The 26876-nt window shown below is 40.1% G+C and overlaps 1 protein-coding gene across 2 annotated transcripts in view; it reads left to right on the plus strand.

Annotated features, from left to right (window-relative positions):
- Positions 1-20577, plus strand: part of rap1gds1 (RAP1, GTP-GDP dissociation stimulator 1) — a 34066-nt gene extending 13489 nt beyond the window's left edge. Inside the window, exons 5-15 of one of the 2 annotated variants that reach the window (XM_083992813.1) lie at positions 4578-4724; positions 8545-8673; positions 10432-10557; positions 12537-12680; positions 15166-15297; positions 15429-15563; positions 17913-18038; positions 18672-18811; positions 19000-19126; positions 19290-19418; positions 20391-20577. In XM_083992813.1, coding sequence (XP_083848939.1) covers positions 4578-4724; positions 8545-8673; positions 10432-10557; positions 12537-12680; positions 15166-15297; positions 15429-15563; positions 17913-18038; positions 18672-18811; positions 19000-19126; positions 19290-19418; positions 20391-20518 — 1463 coding nt within the window. In that variant the 3' untranslated portion in view covers positions 20519-20577. The remainder of the gene's footprint in view (positions 1-4577; positions 4725-8544; positions 8674-10431; positions 10558-12536; positions 12681-15165; positions 15298-15428; positions 15564-17912; positions 18039-18671; positions 18812-18999; positions 19127-19289; positions 19419-20390) is intronic. The other variant, XM_083992814.1, reaches the window with a different exon arrangement.
- The last annotated feature ends 6299 nt before the right edge of the window (positions 20578-26876 follow it).

Consider the following 26876-nt stretch of genomic DNA (forward strand, 5'->3'; position numbering starts at 1 on the left):
TTTCCTCGGCAAGATTTCAGAGTGATTTTTTTTTTTTTTTTTACTTGACCAAAGTAATGTCAACGTTTGATTCATGCGGCATAAAACTGCAGAGTTGCAGCATTTCACTCGGTGTATAAAAACTGAAAGTAAAATTCTGTAAAAACTGCTGATACTGCAGACAACTTCAGTCGGATCAAACATCTCAAAGTAAAAGCTGGTTTGCAGATTTAAAATTACACGTACGACTGAAGTTACAAACAATTTGACTGTAATTAAGTGGGATTTAATCACTTTGTTGAGGCTTGGCTTCAGTAATATCAGATACCACAACATCTTCCCACCATATGTGATATGTTTCATATCAAAAACACATTATAGGCAATATATTTTTAAATCCTTTACATAAAGTAGTATAATTATGTATTATTAAAAACAAACAGCTGAAATATAAAATACAACAATATAATAATGTTGTATTTGGCCTGAACTGTATCTATTATTCAGTTATTCTGTGTTTGAGGCTGAACTAAAGGAGCAGGTCTCTGGACCTTCAGGTGTCAACAAGACCTTGTTCCACATTAATCTAATTTGTTTTTAGCGCGCTGCACTAAAACTAAGCTGACACTATATCTGACAATAACGTGACTGTGTTTGAAAAACGCCAAAGCACATTAGAGACATCTGCTCCAAGAAATTTCATTAAGCGAATGTTCCCGCGGAGTGTGTGTGAGCGCTGACCTCGGGGACGAGTGGCGGAGTTTAAGCCTGATTCTGAGGCCCGAGCTTTAGAGGCTTTAATCACAGCTGTCTGTTCTGCTGCACAGCTCCTCGTCTCGTCAAGAAGGAGAGAAAAAAAAAAGCCGGGCGTCTGCAGGAATCTGTAGGGATGTGACATTTGTTCGAGCGAAGGCGAAGTCTCGGCAAAGCCGGCGTGGTTTTATGACAGACACACTGGGAGAGAGCGCGCAGGAACAGCTGCTTGATACCGCACAGAAACACACTTGTGATAAGATGTGAGACATTTGCCTTGGTAGTTTGAGTAGAATGAATGAAAGGAGATCTTCAACATGATTTAATACTGTACACAGAAGCAGCTCAGTTATGTAATAGACATGAGGAAAACATTTTCATGTCACAGATGGCTCAGCAAGTTGAAATCTTAAATGTGGAGTTCTCAACGGGCCGAACTGGCCAGACTAACCCGACCAGATGCGCTGGCTCGGGCCAATATACTGTATGTACTCAGGTCAGGTCAGGCCTTGGGCTTCCTTTTTTTTTTTTCGGTTCTATTTGTTGGGCCGAGTTCAGGCCGGGTTTGGGGCTGAGCATTAATGCCAGTGACTCAGGTCCGGGCTTCAATGCCGGTGGGTTGTGCCGGGTTCGGGCTGAAAATGACTCGGGCAGGGCCATGGGCGTCCTTTTTTTTTTTTTTTTTTAAATTTTGGGCCAGGTTCAGGCGGAGTTCAGGCCAGGTTCGCAACAAGAATCAGTGCTATGGTTCGGGACGAAAATATAGGACTTCGGGCTTCCTTTTTTTTGTTTTTTGATTTTGGGCTGGGTTTGGGCCGATTTCAGGCCAGGTTCAGGCTGAGAATTAGTGTTAGTGAGTCAGGTCTGGGCTTTAACACCTGTGGGTTTGGCCTCGTTCGGACTGAAAATATATAGAAATGCTTCATTTTGTTTTTTTGATTTTGGGCCGGGTTCAGGCCGGGTTCGCAACAATAATCAATGCTAGTGAGTCGGGTCTGGGCTTCAACACCCATGGGTCAGGTCGGGTTTGGGCCGAAAATATATACAAATGACTTGGGTTGAGTCGGGTCGGGTCAGGCTTTGGGCTTTGGGCTTCCTTTTTTATTGTTGTTTGATTTTGGGCCAAGTTCAGGCCCAGAATTAATGCTAGTGAGTCGGGTCTGGGCTTCAACACCCGTGGGCCGGGCCGGGTCAGGTTTTAATTCTCAGGCCCCGTTGAGAACTCTACTTAAATGTATTTTTAGGCGTCTTAATTAATGAGGGTGAAGTAATGAAGCTGGAGTAGATCAGATGCCCAGACGACCTCAAGTGGCTCGGCTCCCTGTCTGAGCAGCAGAATGACTGCAGCTGCTACGTGTACGATACAGGAAAACGGACACGGAATATAGAAATCAGCGTACAGCCAACGTGAAAAACCATCATGTGTGTCCAGACAGCTGGATTGATTCTACACAGAGCGTATCCATGTTCGAGACTGACGAGTGAAGAAGCAGCTGAACCTCCTCTGCGGAGACGCGCTGTCACAGGCTGTCAGATGATCCAACAGGCATTTTGTTTGAGCACACTGAGCCCACACACACTCTGCAAAGGAAACTTATTTCTCCCTGTTTGTACTTGAGTGCGAGTGAAAAACTGCAGCATCATGCTCGGCTCGCTCTCATCAAGCCTTCGCCACGACGGGCCAGAACCAGTTCACCCACGCATGCGTCAGGCTTTTCATCACAAGATGCTCAAACTGCTTCAAAAGGGGGACATCAAGTTCGTCCACAACCCAGATGACACTTGTCCGTCTTCTACTGTGTGGTCTTATAACACGAATCCTTGCTCTGCTCCAAACAAACCAACGGAACGATGGCCTACCAAACGGCTATCGGCATCTAGCGTCGGTTTCATGTGTGACATTTGAAAAACGATTCAACCCCGAGCTCGCAGCGTGGCCGACGAGGAGCTGGCTCTGCACACATCCTCGGGGGACACAACACATCTATTGAACCGTGTGAAAGGGGAAACAACTGAACTGAAGAAAAGTCAGGTCAACCCGTCTGAATCTCGCAACGTCTGGAGACACAACAATTATCATTGACTGATGCAGTAGAGCAGTGTTTAAGAAAGTGATTGTGTATTGTGTCTAGGTAAGTTTCAGATTCTCTAAAGTGACAGTTTTTGTTCAGACTAAAAACAAACTTGAACACAGCAGTGGGAAAAGACACTGAAACTACCATTGGCTGCAAGAATTGTCTAGATTGTTACAAAATATGTACACAGGCAGTCATTGCTGGCAAAGGCTCTGTAACCAAATATTAGTGGAGGGAACCAGTGTTTTTGTCTGAGTACATTTTGTGTTTTCTGTTACTTGACTGTTATGCAACCCCTGTTTGTTCTTTTGTTCAGTAACCTTGGGCATATTATTAAAATTATATAAAATTAATCCCTGGTTGCATTTGTTTCTGAGGATATTCGGAATGACGCACTGGAAATGAGTAATTTTTGACCATGACTTAATCCCATACATACAACTAACAGATGTTGAGCCTGAATTAATTATCATTAACACTTCCCATTGACAAACACAGTTAACCCTGCCATACTTGAGATCCTTGTTGTTAGCTTAGCACTATCCATAGCAATACATTTTCACTACACTCTACTCAAGTTCCTGCTACTTTGATATTGTCTCAGAAAAGCCAGCTGCCTCTTTATCAGAGACGCAGCTTGTGAACAGGCAAGATGGACAACTGTTCAGGGCCCCAGGCTGTAAGGAAGGGCGGCCCCATGTGGGCTTACGAAATTTACTCCCAGGTCATCCCAAAATATGGCTTTCCTGCCCCCTAAAAAAAAAACAAATGGGACGAATTGTGATGACATCTCGGTAGCAAACCTCCCCAACCACCCCCCAATGGACTCCAGAACGGCCGGTGCTTGAGTAGTTGACTCAGCAGCCTCGCATGTACAAAGCAGAATATTATGTACATGACATTTCCTTGTTGTCGAGAGTGAAGGCTTGCTGCCACGAGCGACTGAGAGTAGCAGATGCACTGCTACTGAGAGGACTGACTCATGCAACGCTTCCTTTGGCAGCCATTCTCCCAGACAAAGCCCGGCCTCCTCCTCTTCCTCCTCCTAGAGACACAGTTATCGCTAATGTGAATTTATTGTTTCTCCAAAGAAACAAATGAGCAACAGCGATGATGGAACTTGTGAGGAGTAATAATTTTGAGGGTAAAGAGTCTTGGCCTTCAAAGGACTACCATCTGGAAATGGGCGGGCACCCTAAACACACTAAAAAGGCTTGATAATGCCAAACATGTCAACTGTCAATCGACGGTTTACTCAAGCTTCTTTTCACATTCTTTAAAGACTGCAGTTCCTTTTGATTTACATTTTTCTTTTGCTGATTGTGAGCTTGTATTCTTGGCTCTATCAAAGTAATGGTATTAACTGTGTAGGTAGAGCTTCAGCTTTGTTCTGTTGCACACTCTGGAAAGACGTTTTTTATAAGGGAAGAATTATGGCCACCAATGACAACTGGCATTAAAGAAATCCAACTCCAGGTTCTTGTTTGGATCTGAATAATGAAAAGCCTTTTATCAAATGAAAGGTGAGCGTAACGTGAACCCTTATTCACCAAGGTCAGAACGTCGACTTGGATTTGCTTCATGCCAGGAAGCCGTGGTCATAATTCTTTCCTTTCTACATTTTACAGCCTTAGTTTGTATTGATTTATATGTTTTATCCTGCTTACTTAGCATTGCTTACATATGTATTTTCAACTTGTGGTTATTTTTTCTTTTACTTTTCTACTTTGCTTTGTGGTTGATTTGTGTCCTGGCCTCTTTGTTTTGCAGATGAGGGCAGGAGTGCAGTTGACCTGGCAGGAGGGGCTCAGATAGTAGCTGAACACATTAAATCCCTCTACCAAAATACTGAGCCGGAAAATGAGAAGCTCTTGACTGTCTTTTGTGGCATGCTGATGAACTATAGCAATGATAATGGTAATGACCATCTTCCCCCCAAGAACAACTGTTAACTAATCTCAATTAATCAGCGAATGTTCTCTTTCTTATACACAGACGGTAGGGTTGAACTGAACCAGAGGATTCTGTGCTTTTCTAGTCTGGACTGACCTTTCTCCTGATCTTTCCACCATGCTCTCTGTTGCTTTTTCAACTTCACCTCTGAGGTAATTGTAGTAGTGCCTTTCCACCCTCTACCACCATCCCCTCTGTAAGTCTGCTTCGTTCATAGATCCATCAGATACAGTAGGACATACTCATTAGCTAGCTCCCCTCCATCCTTTTGTAGCTTCTAGAGGTGGTACCATTGGTTCCAGAGATGGTACAGTTGGCTCTTGAGATTAGTTAGTACAGACTTAAGTATTCTGACAACTTGTTGATTGTAGACATTCGGGGTCCTCAGATGGTGAATTGAGCTCCAAGTTGCCTATCCTGTAAAATCTCTGTCCCGCAAAGTGATTGGCACAGACGTTCATGGTTCCCAGATGATGTATCCCAATGATCTTGGCGAACTCTTGACTTTTGCTATTTTGCCGCCATTGGGTTGACCCTTGAAGTTTTGGGTGAAATATCTCGATGTACATGTGTCACTTTTTAAATTTGACATAGATTCATGTTCTCCTGAGGATGAACTGTTGAATATTGATCTTGAATTTTCATCCAATGACAAAGTGTCAATGAAAACAACAAAAAAGTTGTACTATAATTGGTTTTTCCCACTTATAATCGCCAAAATTAGCCTCGGCTATACTTTGAGTTTCATGGTGATTAGCAAATGTTGGGATGCTAACATGCTAAATTAAGATGGTGATGGTGTTTATTATTTATTTGCTTAACATGTCTGACGTTTGCATTTATTACGTGCAACCTCACACAATTTGCTAGTTGTTAATTAGCCTTGGAGACATCGGTCGGTATGTTTATGAACCATGGATTTGGCTAGGTTAGGTGTTTCCCCCTTAGCTTATGCTAAGCTAGGCCAATCACATCCTTTGCTCCACACATACATTTTGTATGTGGCCCTTTGAAATAAAGTGACTGAAGGAAAGATAGTATCAATGAACCCGTCTGTTAAGTTGCATAAAAATATTTTAGAAACACATCGAGTGATCTATTAAGTACTTTCCACTGATTTTCGACATAAAATACCGACATTAATTTTAATAAAAAACAGATCAGCTGAGAGTTCACATACAGCTCATGCTTCTTCTTCTTCTACGTGTCTCTATCTTCATGATTTACTAGCACTTGACTCACCTGTCATTTACCATGATAAATCTACCTTCCACTGTTTCCTTGTGCGTCTTTTCCTGCAGTACAGTCCTGCAGTTTGTGTCTTTGTGATAACGAGGCTTGTCGGCAGCAGCCCAGTATGTGATCTGACCGGACTCGCGGCTCCTGCCAAAGTGTCTTTTGGCACCCGATCATGTTTGGATCTGTTTGGCTGGGTGACGGGAGGTTTCTGGGGGTTGCACTAACAGAGTGGATGAGTTTTTGAAGCTTTTAGCAGCTTTCTGCAGCTCTCAGCATCTAGCTGGAGTCCTCATATGGAGTTAATATTGAGACAGCTGCCAACCCTTCACTACTCAGCCCTTTACTAACACATCAGCTGCATCAGATAAAAAGAGTCTCTCAAAGACAAGGACGTAACCTAATTTAAGATATTCAAGATATGACAGTACTCAAATAATGTTTACTTAAATGTAAATGTTAGCTCTAAACATATTTCCATCATTGGTACAGGAAGCATCCACACTGTGGGATTGGCTATTGATACTTTTATGAACTGTATTGATTTGATACTATCGAGGATGGATGTCTTTCCATTAGTAAATCAATCTCAGTGAGCCAATCAATATCTGGCATACTTCGACTAAGATCTAATAACGCTGGGGATCGGCTATTTTGTTGCATGAACCTTGTTGGAGTCTGTAAAGGGACCGATCTTAAAGGTAAAACTAAGATTTGCACTTTCATGTGTGCAATTTTCTTTTTATTGCAACAGATTTGATCAAATTGGTATTGGAAAAAAAGTGTTGTTAAGATTATGGATCAGCCTTTTTCTCTCTGGGTTAACAAACCTCCAATTATGGGTTTTAATGGTCGTCCAGGTCGATGAACGTTCTTGGAAACATTAGACGGTTTAGCTGCTGTATCTCGCTGCAAATATTGCAAAGACTGTAGATGAGACTATAGTTGAGTTGATAAGTGGCTTTTCTCTCATTTTGGTGTTTTTTTTTTCATATTCTTGCCCTTTGGTTATACGTAACTCAATACAATTAACATTGCATCAAAAGCCCACGGCCCTTAGATCAATAAACAGTTGTAACGGTTAGTAAAAAAATACAGAATACGACAATGGGATTGATTAACAAAACACATGTATTTTGTTGGTGTTTGAATTGTAAATTGCTTAATGATAATTTTGCATTTAAATCCACTTTTACCTCATTTACCTGCTGTTACGTTCACACTGGTCGTGGTTTCTCTGGTGGAGCCACTGAGTCATTGATGTCGTCATTGAGACACTTTTCTCACTGTCTTCTTCTCTGCTCATCTACCCACTCTAATCTCCATCGATACATTTATTCTGTTTGGTTCGAACGAATAAATCTAAACACTTTCTTTTTTTGCTCTTCAGGTGCTTCTAATATCTCTACCACTTCCAATCTGCACGTTTTTCCTTTTTGGGTTTCGGGAGCTTTATGCTAATTGTAAGGCAGGAATGGGTTTGGTTGTGACTTTATTACAGTGCGACTGCACAACAGTAACATTAGCCTGTGTAATGTGGCCTTATATGGTAATCAGGGGGATAATTGTTGAATATAAAAATGTACTGTAACTTAAATGAAGGTTTGTTTTGCTTCATACAAATTTCTGTTTTCACTTTAAAAAAAATAAAAAGAGAAGGAACGTTTATTCCTTCTTTCTAAAGTGACTTAGTTTCACTTTTAATGAATCTGATGTAACGACTGAGTTCCTCTAAAGGCGTCCCCATATAACCCCATAACGGTCTCATGAGCTGCCCATAGAAACAGCACAGTGTTTGAAAGCTTAACGGGATAGTTCACCCAAAATTCAAATTTCATTTCTCATAATATCTACTCACCCTCATGTCGACTAAGGGCTGGGAGAAGTTTCAGAGTCCTCCGTGCCTTCTCTGAGTTACGGGGGGGTCCGCACAGCAGTATTTGTCCATATAATGGATGTGAATGGAGCTCACTTTTCTTCGTCCAAAAAGACACACCAAAAAACATCCAAATACCTCCATGCTGCTCGTCTGTAATGTCCCTCTTGTATTGAAGCCCCAACATGAGAAACTGTTCCGCCGGCGCGATTTGCACTGACACAGAAAGAGCAGTGAACTGAGACACTGGGAGCTTCCGCTACAAACAAGCTTAAAATATAGACTTATTTAATTTTTTTCGGAACAATTTTTCATGTCGGGGCTTCAATACAAGAGGGACATTACAGACGAGCAGTATGGAGGTATTTGGATGTTTTTTGGTGTGTCTTTTTGGACGAAGAAAAGTGAGCACCATTCACAACCATTATATGGACAAATACTGCTGCGTAACTCCGAGAAAGCACGGAGGACTCTGAAACTTCTCCCAGCCCTTAGTCGACATGAGTGTGAGTAGATAATGGGTGAAATTTGAATTTTGGGTGAACTATCCCTTTAAGCGTTTAAAACCATATTTATACAAATGATCTCCTCAGCTCTCTGTCGTGTTTCAGAACAACAGATCCACTGCCTCTCTCTCTCTCTCTGTGTCTCTGTGTCTGTTGTTTATTGCAGATTCCTTACAAGCCCAGCTGATCAGTATGGGTGTGATTCCCACACTGGTGAAGCTGCTAGGCATCCATTCCCACAACACAGCCCTGACAGAGATGTGTCTAATTGCCTTTGGGAATTTGGCCGAACTCGGTGAGTGAATCTAAAAAAAACACTGTTGTTGTTGTGTAGCCAGAGAAATAAACTCACTCTCACACAACGCTCAGTAGCTCATAATGAAGAGCACAAATTTGAATTTATAAACCTATTGGAAAAGCAGGAACTGAAATATCACAGTGACATAAGTATTCAGACGCTTTATTCAGCGGCGCTCAGTTGAATAATCTTTGGCGCCTCCTCCCCTGACGGTTCCCATCCAACAACATCCGACGAAGCCTGAGAGGATCTGTAGAGAGGAGTCGGAGAAAATCCCCAGATCCAGATGTGCAGAGCTTATGGCGACAGATCCAACAAAGACTGGAGGCCGTGATCTGTCACAGGTTCTTCAACTAAGACCGGAGTCAAGTGTCTGAATACTACAGTCATTGAGAAGATTAAGATATTTCAGTTTGACTTTTTGAATCAATCAATTTTAATTTGGGCATTTATGGTATGAAACAAAACGAAGGGGTCTGAAAACTTTCTGATTGAGTGCTTGTAGATATTTTTCAACATATACTGCAGCAGATTGTGATTGTGTTGGATCGGGATCATTGAAGAGATGTGTAACCAATATGTTCTGCTTTCATTATGACACAACACTTTCTAGTTTTTACAAAAAGTGATGTTTTTGGACACGGTCGGTCATGTTCATCTGTTTTTATATAATTTTATATAATAGGGGTGGGAGAAAAAATCCATTCACATAAATATCGCAATATCTTTTTTGACGATTTTTAACGGATTTTTTTTTTTTTTTCAAAAATCGATTTTTTGTTGTTGATGTTTTTATATATATATATTTTTTAATATTGTGCAATGTGCATTTGTTAGCCTTTTTTACATACAGAGAGTCCAGGTTTTGAAAAGGGTTTAAGTTCACTTTATAATGAAGTATGTTCATTTATAGGCTCCTACAGTATTTGTGTGCAGATAAATGTTAAAAATGCAGACTAAAAATCGAGAAAATTGGCAATACCGTAGAATCGCAATTTAAATCGAATCGCCATCCAAAAAATCGTAGAAGAATCGAATCGGGAGAAAAGCATATCGTCCCAGCCCTATGTTATAATATTTTTGACATATCTTATTATGGTTGTATGGCTGGATATTTAATTATTTGAAGGTTTGCTTTTATTAACTTTATTGTTTCTGCACTGCACTTTGTTCGTTTAAGAGAAATACTATTTTGTTTCATACATGTGCTTGAGAAATGACAATAAATGAGTCTATAACTCACCATCAACAATATATATTGTAGAAAAAATACAATGATGTCACTGTGCAGCCATAAATAACACTGAAACAGACTAAAGGCAGACCCAGAGCTGTGCACCACGGCTTACAGTGTCTTTATCATCTGAAATCTGACATAGTACCATAAATCTAAAAAAAAACAAAAACAACAATCCAGTCTTTATAGCAGGATTATGATGAACTCTTTGGATCAAGTATAAACCCAGGTGATCACCCAGACCTCCAGAGAGCCACACAGAATAGAAATAGGCACCATTTTTCTTCTCTCTTCTCCTTTCTAGACTAAAAAAAAAAGTGAATACATTAAAAGGATTTTGGCTGATCTGCAGAGAACGAACTCATTAACCTGAGTGTTAATTCACATTATTGGTCTTGGATGAAACAAGAGAGCAGAGCAGGCGAACTGTATCTAAGACGATGCGTCTGACAGGCCTGTGGTGCTAATCCTCCTCGTCTTCCTCTGTGTGTGTGTGTGTGTGTTTTTTTTATTCCCAGAGTCCAGCAAAGAGCAGTTTGCCTCCACCAACATCGCCGAGGAGCTGGTTCGTCTCTTCCAGAAGCAGACTGAGCACGAGAAGAAGGAGATGATCTTCGAGGTGCTGGCTCCGCTCGCAGAAAATGGTAAATGTCGTCACAAAGCTCTAAAATAATAATAATAATAATGATAATAATAGGAAAAAAAAGGCTGTCGCTGCCACTTTATGTTTCCTTCAGACGATAAGAGAATGAGGTCGTCCTGTGGAGCCGTTTATCTGCTCGGCGTGAGTCACGGTTTCCAGGCTCAGCTGTGAACTGCACAGTCATGGCGGAGAAGCTCCTGCGTTCGCTCAGCTGCTCTTTTTGTTAAACATGTCATCAGTACGTGTGTGTGTGTGTGTGTGTGTGTGTCTGCCTGTTTGTGTGTTTTTAGGTGTTTAGCAACAGAGAGAGCATCTTTACCGACTGTTGTTGTTATCACCGTTCCCGGCTCGCTGGCTGCTCCCACATTGTCAGTCTCCAGGACAACGTCCTACTTAACTCCACTCTAGAGAAAAACCTCTCCCTCTCTCTCTCTCTCTCTTTCTCTCTCTTTCTCTCTCTTTCTCTCTGCGTCTCTCTCTCTCTCTCTCAATAATTATTGAGAGAGAATTACAACAATTGAACCGTTATCATCTGAAAACGTCCAAGGCGTAATAGCAGAGACAAGGATTATGTCTTTACGTAAGAGCGGATACAGAATTATATAAAAAGAAAAATTCCTGAACACTTGGTAGTGACGTTTTTTGAGCTCTCACTCTCTCTCTAGATATATATATATATTTTTTATATCTCTACATAAATAATCTTTATCTACCTTCTAAGTGCAACAATATGTGCTCTTACATTGACGTCAGCCTCTAATGACTACAAATAAGTATCTTTTTGTCCCAAAAACTGCATCGTACCAAACAAAACATGTGCAAAAGTAAAAGAGACAATGCCAGAATATTAAAGTCCGTATTACTAATTTTATACGAGACAAACTGGACTTGGATAATCAACCTTTTTTGTTGAAGAAAGAAAAACAAGCAAACAGTGAATGTGATTTTAAGCAGCGACTGTGCAGACACTCACCACAAACCCTCTGCTGTACACGCTCCACTCTGACCATCCTGCTACATGAATAATTTCTCAATCTCAGCAGAGAACCGACTCTTTCCATCTCATGACTCTCTCTCTTTTTCTTCTTTTTTGTTTTGATACAAACATTATCTATTTTTTTGAAAAGTGTAGACAACATGCGTTTGCTTTTTTCTGCCCCCTTTCATTCAGAAGTTGCATTTTTTTTATTTTATTGAACTGTTTTTATTTTCTTTTTTATAATGAATGAAACAAATAAATGAACTAAACTAAACATCTTATAAAAACGGAATCATCAGATTCTTGGTTTCTGATGCCATTAAATTGTCACATTTAACAATAACTTTTAATTTTAACATGATTCAGTTCCAGATATGTGACTAAGGTAAATACGAAGCAGAGACATTTTACAGTTAAAATCTATTCATCAGTGTCCTCTAGTGGACAAACTGTGTAACAGCAGCACTATTTCTAAACTAGAATTTACTACCTTAATATCTTTATCATTGTGCATTTACAACAAAATACTGTTGGAGCAAAACCTCCAGATGCCTAAAAAAAAAAAAAAAAAAAAGAAGAGAGAAAAGCAAAGCAAAAATAATAGCTCACTTAATTTACAGAAATAATTAAAAAAGAAAGTGCTTAGGCCACTGTACTATACAATAGCACATAAAAGTTCAAATAAAATGCAGACAGAATCTCAAGTAATTAATTTTTTTTACTACATGCATCACTAAATAAAATAAAAAAGCTGAACAAAATACAATAAAACAAAGCTGAACTAAATAACCAACCAACATTGCACTAATAGCACTGTTATCACTGTTAGCACTGTATCCATCTGTGTCCTAACGGAGTCGTATGATCGTGATGATGTTGCAGCAGCAGGACTCTCAGACTCAGACGTCGCTGCCCGCTCTACTCTTCCTCTCTGAATGTGTCAACCCCCTCCTCCCCCTCTCTCCTTCCTCTCTCCTTCCTCTCTCTCTCTGCTCTGCCAGATGTGATAAAGCTGCAGCTGGTGGAGGCGGGGCTGGTGGAGTGTCTGCTGGACGTGGTGGCTCAGACCGTGGACGGAGAGCGGGAGGAGGACGTCGCCCAGCTGAAGACGGCCTCCGACCTCATGGTCCTGCTGCTGCTGGGAGGTAAAACACACAAACATCTGGAGCTGATGTTGACTGTTTTTGTTTTTAGTTTAACTATCGTTTATTTAGTGCACATTTTGTTAGGTACAGGTACAGGTAAGAAACAGCAATAATAATATGGAGGACCACAGGTAAAAAGAGGAATTTCAAAAAGGATTTGAAAAAGCAACTTTAAAACAGTCATTTAAAACACCATTTAGAAAATACACTATTGAATTCCCAAATGAATAACCACATTTAAAAAAACTGAATTAGAAAATACAACTTTTAATCATTCTTTTAAAAGGGCATTTCCATTTTCTATTTGGATTTCTATTTCTATAATAATGATGTAAATAAAAGGGAAAGCATAATAAATAAAAAAGGTAACACTTTATAATAAGTACACATTATTAAGCATTAATAAATACCGAAGTCTTCATTTATAACGCATGAATACTCAGTAGTATCTAGTTTATAAATACAGTTAATGTTTTACTCATCATTGATCAGCACTAACTGTATTTATAAACTACATACTAATGAGTATTCATGCATTATGAATGAAGAATATCAGTATTTATTAATGCTTAATAGTGTGTACTTATTATAAAGTGTTACCATAAAGAAAAGAAAATGAAGAAAATAACAATAATAAAAGAATAAGTGAAGGAAATAAGAGGATGTATACACATATATACCTACACATGGCCATACACATACACATATGCAACCACTGATGCATAGAATATGTGAGGTCCCATTCTAAAAAATAGTCAGCATTCTAAATGTATATATTATATACTGTATTTAAGTTTTACATTCGTTGGATGTGACGACAGCGAGGAGGATTGTGTGTCCAGCCTCGGTCCACCACATGGTGCACAACGGAGAGAGAGAAAAAAACAAAAAAAAAACAGATTCAGGTTCCTTCTGATTCCTCTGGATTGAACAGGAATCTTATGTAACCGTCATTAAAATTCACACTTTCTCCTCCTGTCGTTGCCGTCGCAGCACAGACGCTTCAGCAAGACGGTACAAGGCCACGAGGGGACGAGGAGGAGGAGGAGGAGGAGGAGGAGGGGGATGATCCTTCACTGACTTCATTAGCGGATAAAGATTTTCACCTCCACATGTAAAAAGCACCATAAATATAAAACGCTCTCCTCACTCTCTCGTCTGTCCGGCGCCGGCGCCTGGTGAATAATTCAACCTGCGTGTAAATATTTTATCACAGCAGAACAGACCGGTGTTATAAATATACATACGTGCATAATGGACTAAAAACCATCGGCTCACAGGCTCTACGGTCGCTCGACCTGCTCCTCTGGTGCGTCATTTAAAGGGATAGTTCAACATTTTGGCAAATTGGCCCATTGCAATAATCCCTATAGTCATAGCAGTAGGTTTGTTACCTTTAATTGTCGGTGCAAGCTATTTTTAGAACGGGGGAGCAGAGCCGCGAGCTGCTCGGAGCTACGCTACAGAGGCTAATGGTTGGTTGGTTTCCCTCATCAAACTCATCAAATACACAATCCAACAACTCCACAACGCTCTGGTGGACAAGTTGTGACCTGCACATTCACCACGCTATGAGATAATAACAGAACGTTACCAGACAGAGTTGTTTTAGAGGTAAATTCATGCCAAACCGCTGATGCGCGTTCCTGTCAGGGGGTAGTTTTTCAGCAAGCAGTCTCTGCATTTACCTCTAAAACAACTCTGTCTGGTAACGTTCTGTTATTATCTCATATTGTGGTGAATGTGCAGGTCACAACTTGTCCACCAGAGCGTTTTGGAGTTGTTGGATTGTGTATTTGATGAGTTTGATGAGGGAAACCAAGAAATCCCATTAGCCTCCGTAGCGTAGCTCTGAGCAGCTCGCAGCTCTGCTCCGCCGTTCTAAAAATAGCTTGCACCGACAATTAAAGGTAACTAACCTACTGCTATGACTATAGCGATTATGCCAATTTGCCAAAATGTTGTTGAACTACCCCTTTAATTTGTAGTCATGTTGTCTAATCTTAAATCCTCTGCTGTGTTGTACAGATTGTACAGATTATTTAAACGCATAAATCCTCTGATATAATCTGTAACAGCAGAAAAAGATGGAGATGCAGGTGAACGTCTGTGTAGGGAAAACGTTTTAATCAGAAACCGAGTTGGAGAAAATGTGAGAAAACAAAAATAACAAACTATTTTCTTTATTTCTCCACGACTGACAGAAAAAACAATAATATAAAGGCTTATTATAAAAGCAGCAGCCGTGTCCATCCATCCACACTGGTTTGAAATATTCCTGGACTCACTTATGTGTTGTTTTGTTTTCGAGTGCCCTCCCTTTTCCCAACACTTTCCAACGAAGCTTTCGCAGATGGTTCAGAGAAACAAACCATCTGCTGCCTCAGGTTTTAATCCCACAACAACAACAACAACAACACCACAAACTGCAGCAACTGATGAAATAACAGCTACGTCTCTCTGTGTCTGTCTCTCTAACCTGCAGACGAGTCCATGCAGAAGCTGTTTGAGGGCGGGAAGGGCAGCGTCTTCCAGCGCGTCCTGTCCTGGGTCCCGTCTCACAACCACCAGCTGCAGCTGGCGGGGGCTCTGGCCATCGCCAACTTCGCCCGCAACGGTGAGCGAGCGTCCACCTCATCATTACGCTGAGTCAGGATGAAGCTGCCAGAGTCGCACTGCTGCCATCGCACTCCTCTCACGTTTAACCACCTCCCTCCCTCTCTGTTGTGTGTGTGTGTGTGTGTGTAGATGGGAACTGCATCCACATGGTCGACACCGGCATCGTGCAGAAGCTCCTGGAGCTGCTGGATCGACACGTGGAGGAAGGAAACGTCACCGTGCAGCACGCAGCCCTCAGCGCCCTGCGCAACCTGGCCATACCTGGTCAGTAACACACACTCTCACACCTGGATCTTTCGACTTTCCACTCTGTTCCCAGTAATTAAGACCGGACCAATCGGCAGCTCCTCAGTCTGTATCAATAAATCAACCTGAAGGAACCAGTGTCAGTCCCGGCTCAACTTAAAATCCCCCTAAACCAAAAATTTACTTTTTGAAATTATTAACTCATTGAGTGCTGCGCTCCTTTCCAAAGTTTTAGTCAAGTGTACCGGCAATTTAGACCATTTTTGACGATATTTGTAGAGTAATGAGTTTTTGATCGTCATCTATTTCAGTTCTGCTCGTCGTAGAGTCCCCAAATTTACACATAAGGTGTGTTAAAGTGTCTATTTTCATAATTTAAAAAAACGTAAAATTTTGTTTTTGGCACTCAACGCATGGGAACGAAAAACGAGAAATTACGTGGTTGGCACTCAATGAGTTAAGATGTCAGTGTAGTGTTTGGGTTCTGCTACAAGACATTCCAGCAGCGAAGTCGCTAATGCACGCCATAACTGAGCGTTTTAGATTTGAAAATGCAGTTTCAAAGCCAGAGTCTGGAAAAAGTTGGATTCAGTTTTTCAGCACCCAAATCATGAGGCATTTGCATGCTCATGAATATTCATAGAATCTGGATTTTTCAATGAGGGAGAAATAACAGATGTGTTTTTAGCCTCTTTTGAGAGTTTTTTAAACAACTTTTATGTGGGAAAGCAATTTTAATAAAAAAATAGTCATAGCAGAGCATTTTTACATATTTTTAAAAGCCTCTTTATGGGGACTTTAACTTATTTAGATCTTAGTAGGGAGGTTAAGCAACTTTTGACTTCAAGTCATGATGCAAAGGTCCCCTTTGGCATGGAAGTACCTTAGGGTCATACAAATAAATCTATCCAAAGACACAAGTGAGATCACACTTTGTATCCGAAATAAACATGTTTTTAAAATGCCTTTTTTTAATTGAGAAAACGCATGTTAAAAGCACATTCCATTTAGAATGTCTATATAAACTACAATGTTTTCAGCTCCTGGATGTTATCTACAGCTTATTTGTGACATGATTGCAATATTTCAGGATTGTTTCTCAATATGAATGATGAACAGGGATCTAATGCCTTTCAATCTGTAGGGCGGACTGACATAGGAAGCATAAAGTCCAGTCATGACATTCCATTATGGCTCATTTGAAATAAGAAATAAAGATACTGTAACATCATGAGATTGATAAGATGAGCATTAACAAGCATTCACAAAAGTAAAAATCTACCAAAATAAAGCTTACCAGTTTCTCAGCATTACTCTAAGAGAGGATCTTAGCCAGCTATACTGCGCTGGTGAAATAAGTCAGTCCTAATCATATGCTTTATGTGAGAGCTGCAAACCTAAACTTCCCTATATGTACATAAAAGCTGAACATTGCTTATTAAGGGTGCTCTACACTAAAAATTGTTAGTTTACTTTAGGAGCACAATGTAAACTGTATTCAGTGTCAGGTTATATAAGCCTTAAATAATGTACAGGGTCCAATGTGACCCATTTTTACATTTGAGAACAGTAAAATCATTTTTCCTTTGACCTTAAGTTGATGTATAATATGACCCAGAATGGGTCATACATGTAAATTCAACTTTTTTTAAATCAACATACACAAGCAGTAACTAGTTATAGGTAGGCCTATATTTTGACCAACACAATATTTGGCTAATTGGTCTTTCCTGCCACCACTGTGATATGAATTACATCTGATTATTTAACTACTTGTAGGCTATATTTGTTGCACTCCGTCTGATGTTCAACAAATCAGTATCAGTAATGTTTTTACATTAATAAAACCCAATATCCTGTCACACAAGCAGCTTCATGTTGTCATAGAAGCTGTAGATCACATCCAGGAGCTGAAGGCATCAGGGCATCTGCCTGAGTTTATATGGACATTCTAAATGGAATGTGCTTTTAACATGTGTTTTCTCAATTAAAAAAAGGCATTTTAAAAACATGTTTATTTCGGATACAAAGTGTGATCTCACTTGTGTCTTTGGATAGATTTATTTGTATGACCCTAAGGTACTTCCATGCCAAAGGGGACCTTTGCATCATGACTTGAAGTCAAAGGCCTAATTTTTGGGCTTAACCTCCCTACTATCTGGTAGAAAACATTCACAAGGATTCGGCAGATGAAGGCTAAAGGTCAAGGTCACTCTGACCTAGGGATGGGAATAACAACGCTATAAAATAACTGCGTTACTTTTTTCAGTAAGGAGTAATCAATACGATACTCGGGATTACTGATTACCGTGTTTATTTCCCATCATTAAATAAAGTCTCTTTTTGTTCCTCTCCTCCCTCCTCCAGTGGTGAATAAGTCTAAGATGCTGTCGGCCGGCGTAGCGGACGTGGTCCTCAAGTTCCTGCAGTCAGAGATGCCTCCAGTCCAGTTCAAACTCCTGGGAACATTACGGATGCTCATCGACACACAAGGTAGAAATCAAACCACTTCTATAATATCAGCACCAGAAATATTAGAAAGAATAGATACAGCAAGGAAAATAAGTATTGAATGAACGCGTCAACATTTTTCTCTGAAAATGTATTTCTAACAGAGCTATTCACATGACATCTTCACCAGATGTCAGCAACAGCCCAAGTAATGCACACATACAAAGAAATCGAAACATTTATGTCCATAAATTAAGTAATGTGTAATAAATTATATATATAAAAAACAATGAATAATGCATTAACCGCCATGGCCTCTCTACATGCTCACCATGCAAGTCTATTGACGTGTTCAATACTTATTTTCCCCGCTGTATATACATTTAAATGTCAGATTGAATCTTTGTTATGTTTTTGTTAGTTTTCTTTACTTTATTGTAAGACTGTTGCTCAGGGACTGACAGATTATTTTAGAATAATTATACATTGAGTGAGGGGCAGGCAATATGGGATGTATCCCCTCCCTGCTCCTTTCCAACCAGGGAATAAGAAATGTTGTGTTGTCTGTTTATTGGGAAAAGTCGTCAAATAACCTCGGCTGGAACAAAATAAAAAAATGAAATGGGGAAAAAAAGAAATAGAATAGAGGTGGTAATCCTGTGTGTGTGTGTTCAGCTGAAGCTGCGGACCAGCTGGGGACCAATGGGAAGCTGGTGGAGAGACTAGTGGAGTGGTGTGAAGCCAAAGATCACGCAGGAGTGATGGGAGAGTCCAACCGGCTCCTGTCGGCGCTCATCAGACACAGCAAGTCCAAGGTCAGAGCTCACACATCCCATGACCTCACTGATAAAGAAGGTCATCCCATAATGCACCACTGCTTTGGCATTCATTAAAAACAACATCTGAGGCAACGAATCGAGTCATGATGAATCACACGTATTTATCTCTCTTTGACGTCATCGTTTGTTTTTGTCTTTTTGTTTTGTTTTTTTCTGTTTTCCAGGAAGTCGTCAGAACCGTCATCCAGGGGGGAGGGGTCAAGCACTTAGTCACCATGGCAACCAGCGAGCATATGATCATGCAGAACGAAGCGCTGGTGGCTTTAGGCCTCATAGCAGCACTGGACCTGGGTGAGAGTCAGCTCTCTGTCTGTGGTATTGATCAGTATTGATAAACAACGTCCTCCTCTGTGGGAACGCCTGACTCTAACTCTCTCTCCCTCTCTCTCTTTTCTTTTCCTCCCTCTCTTTCCTCCCCCCCTCTCTCCCCTTCTCTCTCTCTCTGTGGTGTCAGTTGCAGCAGAGAAGGACTTTGTGGGAGCCAGCCTGGTGTCGGTGCTTCACAAGCTGCTGTCTGACGAGAGGAGCGCTCCAGAGATCAAGTACAACTCCATGATCCTCATCTGTGCCGTCATGGGCTCAGGTGAGAACGTAGAGATCAACACACACAGAGACCAGAGAGTCGGAAAACTGAACTCAAAATATGATTTTTTCTTTGTGCATGTTGTGCAGTCCTACTCACAGGCTTTTATTGTGAAAATCCTGGAAGCTTCACTTCATTCAAACCAGATTAAAACTAATGTATAAAAAACAACCAATGTTGGGCACGTTACTTTAAAAATGTAATTAGTAATAGTTACTATTACTAATACTTACTTTTTTTGTTTGTTTTGCTTTTTTTTAGTTTTTTCCTTCTCTGTCTTTTTGTATTTGTTCTTAACCGGACCTAAAGTCTGTAAATCTATCTATCTATCTATCTATCTATCTATCTATCTATCTATCTATCTATCTATCTATCTATCTATCTATCTATCTATCTATCTATCTATCTATCTATCTATCTATCTATCTATCACTTGTTACTTTTCCCAAAAAGTAACTGAGTTAGTAACTGAATTACTACATTATAAAAGTAACTAATTACCAGGAAAAGTAACTATTGCGTTACTTTTTTGAATAAAATGCTCAAATATCTCAGATTTTTGTCAGATAACCTCCTGTTTATCTGCAACTAACCAACTCACTCACAGTATCCCTCCGCACAGGCTCCACGAGTTGGTTAGTTCCAGATTAACGGCTTTTTTCCCACTAGTTGATGGACTGAAAAAAAAAGTGTAAATAACGTAGCTACACTTTAACGGGTGTATTATTTTGTGACGGGACTTCTTGAGTCAAGTAACGGAGCATTTTAACAGGGAAAACTGTAACTTTTTGAATTACCTGTTACTGAAAAAAGTAGCGCCGTTAGTGATGCTGTTATTCCGATCACTGACAACAACAACATTAGTATTATTATTATTATTATTATTATTATTATTATTATTATTACTAACAGGAGTGTGTGAGGTGTGTTCTGACTCTGACCCGCTGCTCTCCCTGTGTCTCGTCCCGTCAGAGCCTCTCCACAAAGAAGTCCAGAGCCTGGCGTTCATCGACGTGGTGTCCAAGCTGCGGGCTCACGAAAACAAGACGGTATCGCACCAGGCGTCGCTCACGGAGCAGCGACTCACGGCCCAGAGCTAAATGACTGTGTCCGAGCCCAAACCCCACTCCACCCACCCACCCACCCAACCCCACTCCGACCCACCCAAGTCCAAACGCCTGCCTGACCACCTAAACCACCCACTGACACCCCCTCCTCCCCCACCTCATCGTCATGTGCCAAGGTTCCCTGTCGCGTTAACTGCCAGCCAAGACATCCACCACGTTACGTCTCCGCCCCCTGAGCCTCTCTGGCCCCGCCCACTTCCACACTAGGGTTAGACTGACGGCTTCCTTCCTGCTTCTACTCCACTCATACTCCCGCCTTCTTTTGTTTTGTTTTTTTTTACAAATAAAGCTTTTATTTTGAAAGAGAAGAATCAGAATCGAACAAGACGTGAAGGAGCGTCTCTCCTCTCTCCTCTGAAAGCCATAACACTGAGATTTACTGTACGTAGGCGGGCGAGCGAGCGGGTCCTGCAGGAAGTCGAGGCGTCGAGGCGTGATTTATCTAGAGCTCAGAACCACTCACTTCTTCTTTTTCTGCTTCTTTTTCTTTTATTTCCTGTTGTCGCTCTCCGTTTTGCACCAATCAGCATCAGTCTAGCCCTGGTTTCCCCGCCTCCTCCACCTGTGCATGCATCTTCTGCTACGAGTTCAGCTCCCGGAGCCGAGGCGCCATAGACAGCGTTACAACGCAATAGATTTTATTATTATTATTATTAAAGAGACGACGGCGACAACGACGACTCTTTTACGACCATAGCTGTGATCCCATCATCCGCCACCAGTGATCATGTGCACAAAAGAACAAAAACAAACAAAAAAAAAATAACAAGAGACTTTCCTGTTGTGATTTTTCTTTTTCTTTCATTTTTAAAAAGCAGCAGCAGCCGCCGCCATCTTCATCCATGATGTGCCCAGTCGTGTCCCATGTAGCTCGAGTATAAAACTGACTAGAAACTGTGCATGTTTTAGTCCTGTTGAAGGTGTGTCAGTGTTCATCTTTACCTCTGTGACTGCTCGCATACTCCTACACACACACACACACATACACTTCCTGTCTTGTTTTTCTGCTGCACCTGGTTATATAGAGATTTTATTCAGATTTTAAACCCTAACCCTCCCCCCACACACACCTGCCCTGCCCTGCCCCCAACACCCACACTGTCCCACCCAGTTTGACAGCTGCTCAGTGAAACGAGAGGATCAGTGTAAGTTCATGTGAGAAAATGAAAGTGAAAATCATATTTTTTATGTTTTTCCAACAGAAATATAATGATTTATAAATTAAAAACAACTCTCCACCCAGTACCGACCTTCAAAACTTCACAATCTCCAACAAGAACAAGATTTAGCTGGTAAAATGACTCATAAGATTTATCACAGTGCTGTCAGAGAAAAGTCTCCTCCATGAACGTGAATTCAAGAGACTAAATAGAACCGACTGTTTAACATCAGTCTGAAACTTTTCTGTTAACATATTTCTGCAGATCAGTCTCAATTCGTCAGATTTCAATAAAATAACAATAAAAAAAATCGTTGATAAGTGGAAATCGGATCAGGCCTGTGGCTCAGTCCGAGAGAGTGAAAGTTCGTGTGAGAAAGAGAAAGTGAAAATCATATTTTTCCAAATAGAAATATAATGATCTATAAATTAAAAACAACTCTCCACCCAGTGCTTTATTTCAAAATATCACAATCTCCAACAAGAACAAGAATTGTAGCTGCTAAATGAATCATGAGATTTATCACAGTCTCCTCCATCAATGTGGACACAAGAGACTAAATCATGTTTTTTCCCGACCGGACGCTGATAAAACCGACTGTTTAACATCAATCTGAAACTCTTCTGTTGACATATTTCTGCAGATCACAGTCTCAGATTGTCAGAGTTCAATAAAATAACAATAAAAGATCACTGATAAGGTGGTTCAGTCAGAGAGAGTGAAAGTTCATGTGAGAAAGAGAAAGTAAAAATAATATTTTTTGTTTTTCCAATAGAAATATAATGATCTATAAATTCAAAACAACTCTCCACCCAGTACTTCACAATCTCCAACAAGAACAAGATTTCAGCTGCTAAATGAACCATGAGATTTATCACAGTCTCCTCCATCAACTTGGACACAAAAGACTAAATCATATTTCAGGCTGATAAAACCGACTGTTTAGCATCGGTCTGAAACTTTTCTGTTGACATATTTCTGCAGATCAGTTTGTCAGAGTTCAATAAAATAACAATAAAAGATCACTGATAAGGTGGTTCAGTCAGAGCGAGTGAAAATTTGTGTGAGAAAGTGAAAATCATATTTTTCATGTTTTTCCAATAGAAAAGTTGTAGCTGCTAAATGAATCATGAGATTTATCACTGTCTCCTCCATCAATGTGGACACAAGAGACTAAATCATGTTTTTTCCCGACCTGAAGCTGATAAAACCGACTGTTTAACATCAGTCTGAAACTTTCTCAGTTTGTCGTCCTGTGGCCAGAGTTCAATAAAATACCGATAACAGATCATTGATGAGTGGGAATCAAAGGTAGATAGATGATGATCCTCCCGACCTGGTGGAGTCTCACAGGAAAATGCTACAACAGATGCTGTGCTCCTCCTCCTCTGCCCCCCTGCAAACCACTGCCACAGCAGCAGCCCCCCCCCCTCCCCCTCACCTCTCCTCCCCCTCCTCCCCCCCCTCAGACAACAGGTCTAGTAACAGTCGGCTCCTCTAGTCGGCGCGTCTCCTCCCGCCGAGTCCTCAGCATGTCGTCGTCCCACTCTGCACCGACACCCCCCTGTCAACATGCCACGGTGTGTTTCCTGGTCTGGGCCCACCACACTTTTTTTTAAAAAAGGAAAAAAGGTATGAATGGTTATTTATCAGATTTTGTCTTTGCTCTTCTGAAGACACATGCCAGTGGAGATGTATCCATAGTAACTGCGTAAAAATACTATAAACTTTAAATGTTAGTTGTAAATGTCATGAGTTGTACATTTGGAGGATTGTAACTCAGCAGATAATTAAAGATGATAGCTGGTGACACCTGCTGTCTTTATTCTGTGTTCTTCACCGTCTCCCTGCATCTATTCTGTTCTTATTTTCTATACTTCTATCTTTCTATTTATTTCTATTTTATCCTTATCTATCTTTATATTCAATTCTATCTTCTTCCATCTTTCTATTCTATTTTATTATATTCTATGCCATACTTATCTTCTTTACTTCTATTCTATCTTTCTATTCTGTTTATTTCTATTCTATCCCTCTCCATCTTTCTATTCTATTCTCATCTTCTATACTTCTGTTATCATTCCATTCTATCATATTCTAGCTTTGTTTCCTATTCTATTTATTTCTATTGTATCATTCTCTATCTTTCTATTCTGTTATGTTCTATCTTTCTATTCTATTTACTTCTACTCTATCCTTCTCTATCTTTATATTCTATCTTTCTGTTCCATTTCATCATTCTACTTTCTTTTCTTTTACTTTCTTTACTTACTTTCTCTTAACTTTCTTCTACTTTATCCTATTCTATTCTATCCTTCTCTATATTTATATTCTGTTCTGTCTTTCTATTCTATTTACTTCTACTCTATCCTTCTCTTTATATTCTATTCTCTTTTATATTCCATTTCATCATTCTACTTTCTTTACTTACTTTCTCTTTTAACTTTCTTCAATTGTATTGTATTCTATTTGATATTTCTATTCTATCCTTCTCTATCTTTATATTCTATCCATCTCTTTCTATTCTATTCTCACCCATGTGTCTATTCTATTTTTTCCCTTCAACTCTATTCTATTTTATCGTTCTGTCCTATTCCATCTTCCTTATCTATCATATACGTTTCTGTCTCACTATTCTATTCTGTTCCATCAGTACTAATCTATTCCATATCTATAAGACATAAATCTATGTTCTAACATTACTCTGTCGATCAGTCACAGACTTTGAAACAAACATCTTTTTTGTTGCCTTTATTAAGTAATTTTCACTTCATATTAAAATCAGTCCAATTTTAGTGGGACATGAGAGAAGCAAATGAGAGAGGAGGTAGTTACTTTACAATGTTTGTGGGATATACTGTATGTATACACTGATGAGCCCAAACGTTAAGACCACAGTGAAGAAGAGAAGAACTATCGTCTCCTAACAGTTGTGCAAAAAAGGCCTGTGATGTTTTAGATGGTCAGTCAGGATCTGTTAGAAATAAAGACCTGGTGCCTCGCAGGTCGCAGCAGGTAAAGGACCAACAGTATTAGTCAGTTTTATTTTTTTGGTCTCTGTGGCTCATCAGTGTATCGGCATCATATAAACAATCCATGGATCAGAGTTGACTGTATACGCTTCTTTACAACCTCCTAAACCTGGAACAAGCTTCAATAGTTCAAGACGTTCAGCTGTTCGGGACAAAGGGAAATTATGAAAAAAAACAAATCAAACGTAGGTACAATAAATATTAAGTATCAAAAACAGTGTTGATCCCTTGTAAGTATCGTAACACCTAAAATGTTCAGAATTCAAATATCAATTGAAACTCACGGAAGAAATAAAACAACAGGTGATGCTTTAAGCAAAAAATATTGTTTTAAACCATCGGAAGAAACACTGATAAAAAAAACAAAGAAAACAAAACAACAACCATCTTACCACTATGTTGAAATGTCAGGTTTTAATACCCGGGCTGGATGTTATGGAATTTGGTCTATTCAGTGTTGTGTACATTTATCAGATCTGCATCAAAACACACAGTGAAAGACAATCACAGGACACACGTGCCAGATTTGTTTCCGTTCAAGTGAGTGCAGTTAATGATAATGTTCAAAAATGCTCATTTCATTAATATGAAAAAAGTCCTTAAAAAGTTCTGTGCCACCAGAACCTGGTCGCCTGTTATGAAGACGTGCTGCAAAAACGTGGAAGTCTTCGACAAAGTAATGACCACAATAATCACATGACAGGATGGACACCAACATGTAGTCACTTGTGTATAGAGTGCCGAAGCGGAAGCAGGAAGTAACGGCCCCATGGGTCCTCAATTCGAAAAAAGGCTCCATAGGAATGAACGAGACACCAAGATTTATTTCGTGATCCGTTTGAATTGTGCCATGACAAAAAAATATGTCCTCTACCTGTTTAAAACATCACGTTTCATGCCGAGAAATCAGCAGTTTGGTGTAAACCTATTGTAAAATAAAATTCCGAAGAATCTGTAAGCAGAAAGACTACAAGTCGCGTAGGTGACGTCACACACCAAATGCCGCCCTTTCCCGTGTCAGTTGGTGACGTATTTTTTGTGGGACACAGATCTGTAGTCCGTAGAGCGTCGTCACACAAAATACATTCTTCTGTTGCCGTTTTACGATAAACTGCTGATTTCTCTTCATGAAACGTGATGTTTTAAACAGGTAGAGGACATATTTTTTTGTCATGGCACAATTCAAACGGATCACGAAATAAATCTTGGTGTCTCGTTCATTCCTATGGAGCCTTTTTTCGAATTGAGGACCCATGGGGCCGTTACTTCCTGTTTCCGCTTCGGCACTCTATTAGGACTAACACACTTCATTATCTACAACTGTTTAAAAGTCGTTTACCAAACCAGTGACCTCTTCTTCATATGAACTATAGCAGTATCTGAATTGATCAAGTCCCAAAACGAGACTTGTTCAGAGCCATTTAAACACATTTGTCCACAAAATCCATGTTTCCATGTTTTCAGAAAGAAAGAAAGAAAAAAAAACGAGGGAAAGGGAGGGGCTAAATGAGGTGATTTGATTGACTGTCGATCGGCACACAACCCTACGACCCTACAACATTAACACTGTCGAAGTATCAAAGCACACAGCCTGTATTCAGAAACTGAGCCTTAAAACCAACCGTTAGGACTTCCTGTAGCTTTGTGATGTCACAACAGAGCAGTCGCCAAGCCCCGCCCACCTGGACCAACCATACTACCATATGGAGTTTGGTTTCTCTTGAAATCTGCTACTTTTTTGTGGGATCACTCAGAAAATAGTTAGCCTTATGCTACATTCATGCAAAAGCTAATTCGGTTTAGGTTATACGTAATTGCATGTTGAGCTTTAGCATTCTGAGTTTGCTAAAGAAATTGTGTAACACCACATGGTTTTTCCTTGATAGTGTTCACTGGCTGAGCAGCTGCAGCAGGATAAGTCCTGGTGTTTGCAATAAACCTAAATGCCAATGCCAAGACAAAGATAACTGTTTGGTTTGGCTAGCTGTAACTGTTAGCTTCTGGCAAACTCTGGACTGTAAGAGTTTGTCCAGCGTTTAAAGGCTGTTTAGGATTATTTAAAGTTCAAGAATCATCACACGGCAAAGTTAGATTAGGGATAAGAGGTGTGACTACACAGATCTCAATGTATTCTTCAAA

Source organism: Trachurus trachurus (genome assembly GCF_905171665.1).
Source record: "Trachurus trachurus genome assembly, chromosome: 18".
In the NCBI taxonomy this organism is placed as follows: Eukaryota; Metazoa; Chordata; class Actinopteri; order Carangiformes; family Carangidae; genus Trachurus; species Trachurus trachurus.